This window comes from Triturus cristatus, chromosome 1_2 (assembly GCF_964204655.1).
Source record: "Triturus cristatus chromosome 1_2, aTriCri1.1, whole genome shotgun sequence".
NCBI classification, from domain to species: domain Eukaryota; kingdom Metazoa; phylum Chordata; class Amphibia; order Caudata; family Salamandridae; genus Triturus; species Triturus cristatus.
This window is the reverse complement of record NC_140580.1, coordinates 317,239,227-317,252,101: the sequence shown is the minus strand read 5'-3', so window position 1 is coordinate 317,252,101 and position 12,875 is coordinate 317,239,227. Positions and strand designations below refer to the sequence as shown.

The window sequence follows — 12,875 nt, the reverse complement described above, 5'->3', positions numbered from 1 at the left end:
TCCCTATTGATTCGCTCACCCCCAATAGCATAAAATGTGGTGAAAGGGGATCCTCTTCTTTTAAAACAAGCTGAAGAAACCCAGAGATTTCTTGGCCAAGTGGCTCAATGCAGGGACATGTGGAAAAGATGTGTATTATATCTGCAGCCTGTGCCTTGCACCTCAAGCAATGAGTTCCTTCTACACCTCCCCATTTCGCAATTTTAGCAGGCGTGATGTATAAGTCAAACAAGGTCTTAAAATGTTGAGATTTCAAGTTGTCTGCACACAGCACAGAGTTCCCCAGTTCGATTGACTCCAAGAAGCGAGAGTCCAAGACCCCCAATTTATCCTGCCATCTTTGGCTACGTTTATCTAAATCATCTGGCAGTCCCTCAAGCAGACAGCTATAAAGTTGTGAGATAGAGGAGCCAGAGCTATGAGTCTGCAATTCAGCTAATGCCACTTTTCCAAAGCCTGCAGAGCCACCCGCTTTTTTGACAAGAAAATCCCTTAACTGTAAATATTTAAAAAAGTCACGGGGGCCTATACTAAATCGGTCACGAATTATATCAAAGGAGGCTATATAATCCCCTTAAAAAAAATCAGCGATCCGGTAAAAGCCGCTCATGCACCATCTTACCAAGCACTCATCTTGTAGGGCAGTAGGGAGCTGGGCATTCCCGATCAAGGAGGTATATCTGTTATATCTACCCATTCCCAATTTTTTCCTTATACCAGCCCAATTACGAAAGGCAGCTATTAAAACCTTGAATCGGGTTTTTTTAAAGTAGCTAGGCTCATAAAATTTTAAAAGGCATCCATTAGCCCGAGTATCAATCAAGATTTCAAATATTGAGGGAACATAGCTAGGATCGTTTCTCTCCCTACCCTTAACTCCTAGGAGAGATCCATAATATTACAGAACAGAAGCTATATAATATAGTTTAAAATGTAGAAGTCCCCATCCCCCTCTCTCCCTTGGAAGGGATAGGAATGCATTAGCTCTCCTTGTTCTGCCGTACGACCAAATAAATCTCGATACTTCCCTCTCTATTAGATGAAACCAAAAATTATGTATTTCAAGGGGAATTGTGCGAAAAATGTACAACAGCTTTGGGAGAACAATAATTTTAATGATATTGCATCTCCGCATTATTGACAGCTTCAGATTGTCCCAGCGCTGGAGATCATTTTTAATTTTCCCCATGATAGGAGCCATATTTGACTCAACTATATCCTCAACCTTTGCTGTGATACAGACCCCTAAATAGACAGCTTTCTCAACAATTCAAGCATCCGAGGCTGTAACAAATCTATTTGTCAGGATCTGAGTTTTAGTTTTATTCAACAGATAGCCCGAGTGTATCCCAAAATCTTCCGCTAAATTTTCGATGGCTCGCATTGCTCTGTCGGGGTCAAAGGTAATTATAGCCACATCATGAGCATAGGCAAGGATCTTGGTGTCCCAGCCATGTAGACTCACCGGAATTATGCAAGATGAGGCCTCTAGCTGCCTAAGGAAGGGGTCTATATATAATGCAAACAGCAAAGGGGAGGACGGGCAACCCTGTCTAGTCCCCCTTTTGATTAAAAAAGGCACTGAATCCTCACGCATTATTCTTAATCGTGCAGTGGGATTTATATACAAAACCTGTAATGCATTGATAAATGAGACCCCAAGGCCGTTAGGCTCCAAAACCTTCCATAAATAGTCCCATGCCACCCAGTCAAATGCCTTCTCAGCATCCAAGAAGGCAGCCCCCAAAGGCTTGGAGAGGACTTCAGTGGCATCAAAGAGCGTAATTAGCCTTCTGACATGATCTTCCGTCCCCCTACCCTGTATAAATCCATGTTGACAAATTGAAACTAATTGAGGCATCACAGAGTTCAACCAGGTGGCTAAGATCTTCGAGTATACTTTGGCATCACTATTGAGCAGAGTAATTGGCCTATATGAGCCCAGACTGATAGGATCTTTACCCTTTTTTAAAAAGATAACGATATTAGCTATGCCCCAGGAGCCGGGTGGTAAAGCATCCTTCCTAACCTCCTTAAATACCCCAAGCAAGGCCTGGCATATCTCTGTAAAAAAAACCTTATAAAACTCCATAGGAATACAATCTGTGTGAGTAGCCTTACCTGCAGGTAAGAATTGGATTGCACAAAATAGCTCCTCTTGCGAGATTGCCAGCCCCAATTGTATACCCTCCTCCAGTGATATTTCTCCGCTCGGGCGAAATACTGAAAGATCCTCCTCCAAAAGAGTATCAGGAGGAACGGCACTGTATAAATCCTCATAAAACTCTCTAAAAGCCTCCCTGATATCCCCTGGGTCTGTAACAACCTCCCCCCTCATGTTCTTAACCCGTTCAATATGACATGAAGTGACCTGTTGTCTAGCCCTGATTGCCAATAAACGACTAACATTTTCGCTGAATTCATAGCAGTCTTGCCTTTTGGCTTGGTATTTCCCTGCTGTCTTTTCAATGTTGAAATCAGATAAACAAGCTTTAATTACCGAAATAGAATTCAAAGTTGCGGAGAGATCTTCTCCCTTAGCTACTTTACTTATTAGTTCTGTTTCTAGATCTGCAAGCTTCTGATAAAGCGATTTAATTTATGAGGCCCCTTTTTTCTGCTTAGTTAGGCTATATTGCAATGTCTCCCCTCTCATTGCTGCTTTAAACGCATCCCACATCATCCCGGAAGAAGCACTACCAATGTTATTCTCAAAAAACTCTCTAATCCAAACTCTCATATATTCAACATATTCGTTATCTGATAGCAGTGCCCTCTCAAATGTCCAGCCAGTATGTTCCTTTTGTACCCCACAGTGTTAACTCCAAGACAATAGGGTTGTGGTCTGACATAACTTAGGGAAGAGCTCCACTCGAGCACGCTGCATAAGTTCGGAAGAGGCTAAACAATAATCAAGCCGAGCAAATTTACCATGTGGGACGAATAATAAGTATAACCAGGATTGTCAGGTTTTAATTTAGCCCACACATCGACCAGACCTATGCCTTTAATAAATTAATGTAGCCCTCATGGAGCATGGTTTGCGCCCTTTGCTGGAAACTCCGAAGTCACTTGGGGTTCCCCTTCAGCCATTGATATTTAAATCTCCACATATGGTGCCGGCCAGGAAGGTAGTTCATTAGCTAGGAAATGCAATAGCTCCGGATCATCTAACACTGGAGCATATACAGAGCATAATGTAAAAGAGCCTGCACCATTCTTGCACTCCATTATGACCCATCTACCATTCCTATCCACCATCTTTTCCCCCCCCCAAAGAGACTGAATAACTCTTTGAAAGAATGGCAACCCCCCTTAGTCATAACATCTTGCGAGGTGTATGCTAAGACCTTCAGCCCCAGAGATTTATACAGATCACAATCTTTCCGTGCAATTTGAGTTTCCTGCAGACAATGCAGATCGGCCGTAAGGACTTTGAGATCTTCTTGTACCTTTCTCCTTTTGTTGCCATCATTGAGCCTGCAAATATTGATAATAGCAATTCGCAATTTAGCCATTATATCTTTTAGACAATTTCAGATTGTACCACCACTTTGCTTTAACTTGAATATTACATTGCCTGTCGAATCCACTTATCATGACATTCACCACAATTAGTCCATGGTTCACAATACTCTCAAAAGAAACACAAAAATCCACCAAAAAGCATTTCAGCTGTTGATCACCCTTCACCGTTTTGACCTGTGCCCCCCCTCACCTATTCCCTCCCCCACCCTGAACGTCCCCTTCCCCCACTCCCCTCCCTACCCTCCCTTTGAGAGCAGCCGGACCCATAGGGTCCGAGTGATGGAGGTAGCTAGAACACCGCAGCCCCTCCCCAGCCCCTTCTGTACCCCTCTATTCAAGAAAAAGAAAGAAAAACCACAAACAACCTATAAGGCCCGTTTGAGACAGGGTAGGCCTAATCTAGTCCTTGTCTAATTTCTTATTTCCCGGTAACTTGTTCCAAATAATCTCTCGCCTGAATTTCAGAGGAAAAGAACTTAAAAGTGCCTCTAACAACAGTCTTCAATCTAGCCGGAGCTAGTAAATATGCCTCGAAACCTGCTTCTTGGTAGGGTTTAATTAGCTGTCACAAACGCCACCTACGTTCCACCGTGATATGGCAGAAATCGGGGCGGACGAAGAAGGAAGAGTCCTTATACTGTCTTCTAGCTTCGGCGCGAGCTTTTTCAAAAATAGCCTGTCTAAACAGGAAATTACCAAAAAAGACTAAAATAGCCCTCGGCTGATTTGCCTCCCTGCCAGGGGTTTTACGGAGGACAGCTGGGAACCGGTGTACCCTCTGTATTTCTCGTTCCCAATCCCAGCCCCCTAACTCCAGGAAGGCTGACTTAAGTAGATCAAGTATAAAAGCGCAAATGTCCTCCCCCTCCAGTCCTTCCTTAATCCCAAGAAAGCGAAGATTGTTCATCCTCTGGCGATTTTCCATATCTTCCAGCTTCCACATTGCATCTTTTAATTGAGCTTCATGGGATGTAGAGTCTCCCCTCACAGCAGATAATTATTTTTCGACGGCTTCAGTTCTCTCTGCAATAGCACTCATCCGTTCCCCGATCTCTGCACAGGCTTTACCAACTTTGCGGAGCGCACCCTCTAGCTTTTTTGTCGCTTGTCTGACTTTCTTGCCATCCGCTCTTGTCTCTGCACGATGTTCCTTTATTGATTCTAAAATCATACTTAATGCAGAGTTCACATCTGTTGTCTCTTTATGTTGATCCTACGCAGGAGCTGCGATCGAAGCCATCGCTGATTCCGTAGGACCGGTGATCCTTGTATGAGAATAGTCCCATTTTAGACCAGTGCCGGTAGACCGTCTTCCCTGATTTTTCTGCGGCTCAACAGAGCCCTTATTCCCCTTAAAGGGCCTTCGCTGTTCTTAAAGCTTTAAAGCAGTCTCTGGCGCCTCGAGAATACTAGAGTCCGAAGTCAAGATACCATCCTCACTTCCACTGTGGTCAGAGTCTGAAGGACCTGATAAGGAATCCTCAGGAAGTGAATAGAATTTATCTGTATTGTCCGATATAATGTCGTCAATAGCACCTTCTTGAATAGTTATGGATATACCAGCAGAGAGGTCAGGTATAACGCAGGATTCGTCAGCCGTAGCATCCTGTGCCAACTCGCTTGGCGTGCTCCCCCGTCTTCTTCCAAGATTTCAGACTGCGCAAGAGCTCACCCATAGATTCCCCTTGAACCTGGGCCTGAGATTCTGGATTCATAACTTGTGTAGAATCAGAGATACATAACTTTTGTAAGCCATCTTTAGTTTTAAAAAATTCTGTAATAGCCGGCTGTGGCGGTACAGAGTTTGGAACAGGACCACCACCATTCGGGGCTGCCCCTCCTTTTTCCGACGTCTTTAAGGCTATTGTCTTCCGCCCCACTTTGTTTTTTCCCACCAGGTTACGTGATTCACTAGGCTTAGCCACTTGGCTTGTGCCTTGAGTCTGCACAAAGTTCTTCCCAACAAGCTCCTTTCCAGCTCTTAAGGTCTTTGGAGGCATAATTCTGTGTTTTTCAATATAACTGGGGCCAAGGGCTATTCTCTGCAATTTCTGTGCCAATTTGTGCCCAAAGACTAGAGCAAGATCCAACCAGACCCTCCAGCAAGAGCAGAGCGACAGGGAACTGATGATCAAGGGGTCACACTGCTTCCTTGCAGTGACGATCGGCTCACAGCCTGGCCCCGCCTCCTTGCTTCGTCGTCCGGAGGTCCCGCCTGGAGTTTCCACCGGCGTCCTGCCGCTCGAATGGAGCCCCGCAGCCGATCGAGCCAAGCCGCCCATCCGCCGCGAACCAGCAGCGCTTAACCCGCGGCAGAAAGGGAAAAGGTGAGCTAAAGCGGGTATTCTTTCTTCTAGCTGTAACCTATTACGGGCACATTAGGGCTGAAAGAGGGGAGCTGCTACGGGTAACTACGCTGCGGCTGCCATCTTGCTTTCCGGTCAGGCCCCTAATGAAGCATTTTGAATTGCCAAACCAACCCTTTGTCATTCTACAGCATGTACGGCTGGAATGTCTCTGACTTGGCAGAACTAATGCATTGCTAGTGTTGTTTACATTTCCAATCCCAATGTTAGTTGGAATTTGGAGCAGAATAAGTGAAAGTCTTAACAAAAATGAATGAATTGAAAGTGTAGGTAGAAGAGAGATTTTTAGGATAATTGATATATTGGCCCTGATGGGTGTGATGCTCCCAGTTCGGATGCCGTCTGACTGATGTATGGGGCACAGCCACGTGAGAGTACAGATGGAGGAAGGGATTGGATGCAGAGGGTGGGTCTGGGTGGAAAAGTATTGGTGGACTGAAGACAGTGGATACTAAACTGTGAGGTAGTAACATAACCAGTTGTAAGTATATATTAAATTAAACCAGCTATTAATAGTAGCAGAAGTAGTAGCAGGGATAGTACAAGCTACTTGGCATACATCATGTTGTTTTTTGTCTAATGATAAAAACGGGAACGATTTATAGACTCATTGTAAGGCATTTTTCTTTTTTTTTTCCATTGGACAGTTTACGATTCCTATTAAAGGCCCCTGGGTCTTACTTTTGGCTCCCGACAACACTGCAGAGGCAGGAAAAGGAATGAGGTGAAAGCAGTTTCTTTAAAGAGAACATGTGGCGCCCAGACAGCCACTTAATCTGAACAGCAAAGCACAGAGAGCCGTTTAGCAAAATAGAAAGCAGGGTAACAAAAGTGATCAAAATAATAACGCGGAGGGAGGAACACTTTAGTTCACATAGTCTCTGGGTAAAAAAAAAACCTAAATTCTATTATTATTAGTAATAAAATAAACATTGATCTATTGAATTCATCTAGTTTTAAGAAAAATGGGGTCTGCTATTCAAGTAAAGGTCAGAGAGGAAAAAAATCTGCAGAATGTAAGAGTGGTGGGAAACAGTAGTCTTTTCATAGTGGGGGAGTGGATGTGTCAAAAAAGTCAAGGTGAAACTGTTGAAGGGTTTTTGTGAGTGCTCTCTTGAAATCCTCTCTCCTGTTTCCAGTGCTTATTTTATTAAAAACTTTAAGTGCTGGACTCCGAAGTTTTAGCTCAAGGCACTCAGACTCACGCACTAATCGCCATAATGCTGAATTCTCCTATTGCCAAATACATTGCAGTTTATTCGTCAAACCTGCTCAGGCCTCTTTCTTCACCATTTTACACTTCCTGTTTCTCTATATCCAATTTACGCATGTTTTATTTTGCATCGTTGCTTTCTCACAGTTTTTACGTCTTTAGAGCACATTTTTGTCTTATGTTCTCTGTTGCTCAAAGTTTGACGATTAAGACCCCTAAAATGAGTGCCAGTGCTGATTGCCTGCAACCACCTGCCAACACCGGCACAAATTAAGCGTTGCGGGCTGTTACGGCCCGTGTAATGGTTTGCAAGGGCCGTGTGGTTTCAGTGAAATGAGCATTAGAGTATATAATATTCTTTGGGCCTTGGATTGCCATTAGTCCCAGATTTATACCAAGAATTTGAGGAGATCGGTGTGAGTCAGAGGCACTAAATGCATGATTTGTGGAAACTTTGCTTGCACCAAAAAGAACACTATAAACATTGGGTCCTATGGTATGTTGGGGGCCTGTATAAAAACGTGTTATATTATACAGGCAATTACTCAGCGCTTCCATTGCTTTCTAACATGTCTTTCTTTTCTAACTCTGCTACTGCAGACAGGGACTAATATGCAAATAAATCTTGGCTCCATCCAGTGACGGCTCCTCCGCTAAGGTGGAGGAGCGTTGCCTCACTACTTTTCACAGTGCAAAAAAAGGAAACATAGAATGATTATAACTTGATGTAATTTTATTTGTTCCTGCTGCGGCCTCTTGTAGGGATGGGTGGATCTGATCTGCTCTCAGGGCAGTTAGGAGGAGTGTTGGGCACTCTGTGAGTGCGCTATGATTGTTTGGCCGGCGCTCTCGGGCTGGCCAGTCATGCGTACTTTGCATGTTCTTCAACCAGGCTGCATTACAGCTTGGGTGGAGGACATGCCCAGGCTCCCATTCCCTGACTGAGCGCTGAACTACGGCCCTCAGACCAATCACATTGCATTACAGTGTTGTGATTGACTATTGGGATTCTGGGAGCCCAGGTGCTTCCTGCTCCTTCCTTGCACAGAAGAAGCCAGGTAGAGGATGGAGGAGACGCAGCGGCCGCCCAGCAGGCAAGTCCATTTTTTACCCCACCCCCTCCCCTTACTTTCCCCTCCTCCCCTCTCCCCACTCCACTGCTGCTTCCCTGGAGCAGCTTCCACTGGCTCCATCCTTTATGGGGTACAGTCTAAACTGCTAAGCCTGGTCCTCTTCTTTACATAAGGAAACAGGGCAACCACAGACACATTTAAGCTTTGTTGGGGCTCATCATTGATATTCAGATTGACTTCAGTGGAACAGTGAGCTGTGGGCCTAAATCTGGACATAGCTTTCATAATTAGGGCAACTCACTGAAAAAAACAAAATGTGATGGTTGAAATGTCGAAGTCCTTCTCAACCACTGATAATTACTCACAGCCTTCATGTTTTCTGATCAACCACTTCTCATGGTGTGCTAATTCAGGATGGCCAGATTTAGTAGAAGGTCTCTCCCAGCAGAATGTGAAAAATGTGCATTGGTCTTCAATGTAATGTCTGACAAGTTATGAACCTTTTCTATTTCACAAAGATCCGTTAGCCCCCCGCTCCCCATAAACAGCTGAGATTTGATATTTCACATGGGGGCTTACGCCAACGCACTCTATTCACTAGTGGTTGTCCCGCAGCAATTCCTTCATCTCCACCGATGCACACCACACTACATTTCCCCATGTACCATTTCCTTTCTTTTCGGTTCTCTACCCTGAGACTTTCAGAAGCACAGCTTCTTTTATATTAATGAATGGTGCATACTGTGACCCAGATGTTAGGACAGGCTCCTTCAGTCCTTCTTTTTTTCTGTTTACAGAGTGCATCCCACCCTGCTTTTTTCCCTTATAGTGAGTGTCCTCCCTTCTTACAAAGAGTACCACCAATGTTTGCGCCTGCCGCTGTCCCTACCTTTTTTCACCTGCTACTGCAGTTATGTGATTGTAAACCTTGCAAACCAGCCAGTGGAAAATCCAGCAGCACGCCTGACATACAAGAGGGCTACATAGCAAAAGCACCTATGTAATGATCTTTGATACTCTAGATGGAATTACATTTTGCCCCAGGTCATTACTGACACTGATGCCAGTCCTGGACTTTAGTGTGGTGGTGCAATACATTCTGGGTGTGGGAGGTCTGCTTTTCTTCCATTGAACTAATTAGACTAACAATCAAGTTTTTGTAGATGAAATGTTCTGGACTAGAGATGGTGTCTGTAATGACGTGAAGTGAAGTCCTAACCCTATTTTAAAGGAGGCTTGACAATCCTCGTTTGGCCTAGCATTACCTGTGCTGTGATTGACCAAAAGGAACGGCCATTCGAGGAAAAAATCAATATGATGCAATTTGACCAATGAAATTATTTTTATCTTTTTAATTGTTTTAAAACTAATATTTCATGATTTTATTGTAATTTATTTGTTTGATATTTTGCTGTCTATGAACTTTTATGCATTGGAAATTAATGCCAAATAAAGCAATGATTGAAAGGTAAAATCAATTGCCTCTCTGTCTCCAGCACCCCAGTCTATTTGGCCAGTTTCTCTTCTGTTATCCACTTCCTGATCATTTTCTTCCAACTTCCTGTTGGAAAACCTACTGGAGTCTGTAAGCCATTCAAAGTAAAGTGAAATGGAAGGCAAAAAACACCAAAAGTGATTCCTACACACAAACCCATTGACGTGTTAAAGAAAATAAATCTCCAAAACCTCACTATGTTCATGAGGGTGAGGACATAGTTCTGCACGTGCTCCTTCCCATGGAAACGCACGACGGAGTCATCCACTGCCAGCAGGACCTCAATGTTGTAGTCATCCTTCTTAACATGACGCCTTTTGCGCTCTGCTTCTCCAAGGCTACTCTCAATCATGTCCAGGGAATTTGGGAGATCCCCTAATCCAAAGGTGGCATCTGAAAGAAATGAGGGAAAATGGTTAGGCAAGAGTACGAGTTGAAAAATGGGAGCAGTTCAAAATAAGGGCCTGATTCACAATGCTATGTACATGGGAAACCCTAGCTTATAGATACAAATGGCTTTATTCATTACAGCAAATGCACTTTTGTAATACATAACAGAAAATCTGCCCAAGTAGAGAAATTCACTCATTTATAATAAATATTAAGAGAATATTCTGGTACGGTTGTACGACGGAACAACGTTGGAAAATACTTTGCATGCATTTGCCTTGCATTTTTTAGCACGCATGTTTTTACCGCGAATATGCATTTACATCGCATGCAAATACCATGCATTGTTTTCAGATTTAAAAACAATGTATTTGAGGGGGGAAACCCCCCCCCAACCCCAACTTACCTTAAATGCTTGGTATTGGCATGCGATGTAAATGCATATTCGCGGTAAAAATATGCGTAAGGCATGCAATGTATTTACCTTGTTGTAAAGGCTGTTTCAATTCTGGTATAACACATGGGATTCTGTCATGCCTGTATAAACGGCAGCCACTAATTTCTTTATAATCTGCAACTTGTGACGCACCAAGGGACCTATTAAAGAGCTGGTTTGTGTAGTTTTTGCACCACACAACATTGTGCAAGAGAGACGCAAACCTTAAGTTAGATTTCTGAAGCCATGCAAGTCCACTTTCTGTGGCCTTGAGTGGCTCCATAAATCTGGAGTAAGACAACATAGTGCCTATCGCTTCATTGCCTTACTCTGCCCTGGGAAGGCAATCCATGGGCATTGCGTGGGTGTTCCCATGCAACTCCATAGTTTTTGATGCATTCCCAGATGTACCAGAATTGGTAAATCTGGGCATGCGCCAAAAAGGTAGGCCTTCCCAGGAGAGGCGTAACAAGGAGAAATATCTTTATTTCTCCTTGTTATTTCCTCTTTCCATGTGTGCTCTAAGGATTGTTGTTGTGCTGCAAGGTTTCCCTTCCTGCACAAAAACAATCCTGCATTCAATGTAGGCACCCTTGCACCATGGTGCAAGAGTGCCTGCATTGGCGCTCGGCTGCCAAACGAGTGCCAGCGCAGAGGACAAGGCAGGAATGCACCATATCACCTTAAATACGACACATTCCTGCCCTTTCCCTGTCAAACAGTACAGCGCAGCAAGGTGACTTGCTGCGCTGTACTGCGTGACATTTTCATAAATAGGTCCCAAAGCTAGAGCCAGCAGCTGAGATGAAAGGCAGGTCAGGTCACAGTGCATAATTAAAGCAGCTGTTCAGCAACAAAAGCAGAATGTTGCTTTTTATTCTTCTGCACTATTTTAATAGGTTCCATGACAATTAGAGAGAATATGTTTATTTTTTGCAATCTTCAGAAAAAGTTAGAATCTCTCTGCATGTTTCTAATCTTTCCTGAGCTACTGCACCTTTTTATTTTTAAACCGACTTGTATTGAACTGTTTCAAATATCTGTTTGCAACAAATACTAGCAGATTTTCGATGTGTTTAATTTTGCACTAGAGATTTTATTTTTATTCGTAGCATTTGCAAACATACTCGCTTTTTTGTACATGAAAGAGCTGCCCATCAAAGTTTTATGTGATTTTTGGGCAAGGTTATGGTGTGATCATGTATTATATTAACCTCATTTCTCTAGATGCCTATGGACTTTTCCAGTGACTTGCAATATCCTTATAATGTATGGTATGGGGTACTTTATCCCGTTCATATTGAGTAAATCTCACACCGGGGCACGCATTGGCATTCCAGGACAGGAATGCCCTCTTAAGTGTGGGAGCACTCAACACACCCACAAATTCACAAGTTTGTATTCATATTCTTGCCCATTCTTTCTCTAGAAGTATTCAGACATTTAATTCTGTCAAGATCAAAAGTATACCTGTTTGCAAGGTGGAAATGGGAGGAGAACAGCCCAAGATTTGGTGTAGAGCTTAGGGGATAGTTGTTACAAATGGAAATGTATTTTCTCTGAGGAAAAAAGGTAAATAAAAATAAAAGGTAAATTGCACTTTTCCAAAAGCTTTTTCATATGCTAATTGTACACCATATTCAATTATTCATGTGAAACCGCATTAACATGCAGTGAGGGGGAATTCACAAGAACTCCCAAGGCCTACTCTTCGGAAACCTGCGAGTTACACTGATTTCCAAGACTCACTGATTTCCAAGAGAATTCTTGGAAACTTTTGTTATTTCAAAACATTTATAAATCTGCCCCATGTAAAGGAGTAAACGTACACATCTAAAGTTACAATGTGTTTCTGAGAATTTAGCCTTTTACTGACAATTTGGCATAATCTGTTTAAATTGTTAAACTTATAATTTAACGAACATGAGAAATTGTAAAAAACAAAACAAAAGGTTTGTCAGACTGGTATATAAATCCTTCTAAAATATATGGCTTAGTTCTCTCCAAAGTCCATGTGCAGCTGGGGTTTGTAATTAACTGCAAGGTAAAAATCTCATGAAATTCGTAGTAAAAAATGAGTTATTGTTCTGACTCGAACACTCCAAACCACAGAAATTCGCCAGAGATACTTAGTAATGCACATAACACACACTTTAACTCACACAGTCAGCCATGCTCAAAACAATAATCTGCTTGCTCTGCAGAAACAAGACAACAATAAGGCAGCTGGTGCAAGTTATGGGTTTGGTGAAAATCTATTCAGTAGTTTTTGAGAAATAAGCATTTGAAAAAGGTGTTGTGTGGGCTTGAAAGGGTTAACTCTATTGTATATCTCTATCTTTTAAAGTGGCGATTCAGTGAATGTGACTCCTGT

At 42.9% G+C, this 12,875-nt stretch overlaps 1 protein-coding gene across 1 annotated transcript in view; it reads right to left on the bottom strand.

Moving 5' to 3' along the window:
- The window catches only part of ADAMTS14 (ADAM metallopeptidase with thrombospondin type 1 motif 14), a 446,572-nt gene that overhangs the window by 318,683 nt on the left and 115,014 nt on the right, over nt 1-12,875 (bottom strand). The window contains exon 4 of the mRNA XM_085603877.1: nt 9,872-10,068. Coding sequence (XP_085460003.1) covers nt 9,872-10,068 — 197 coding nt within the window. The remainder of the gene's footprint in view (nt 1-9,871; nt 10,069-12,875) is intronic.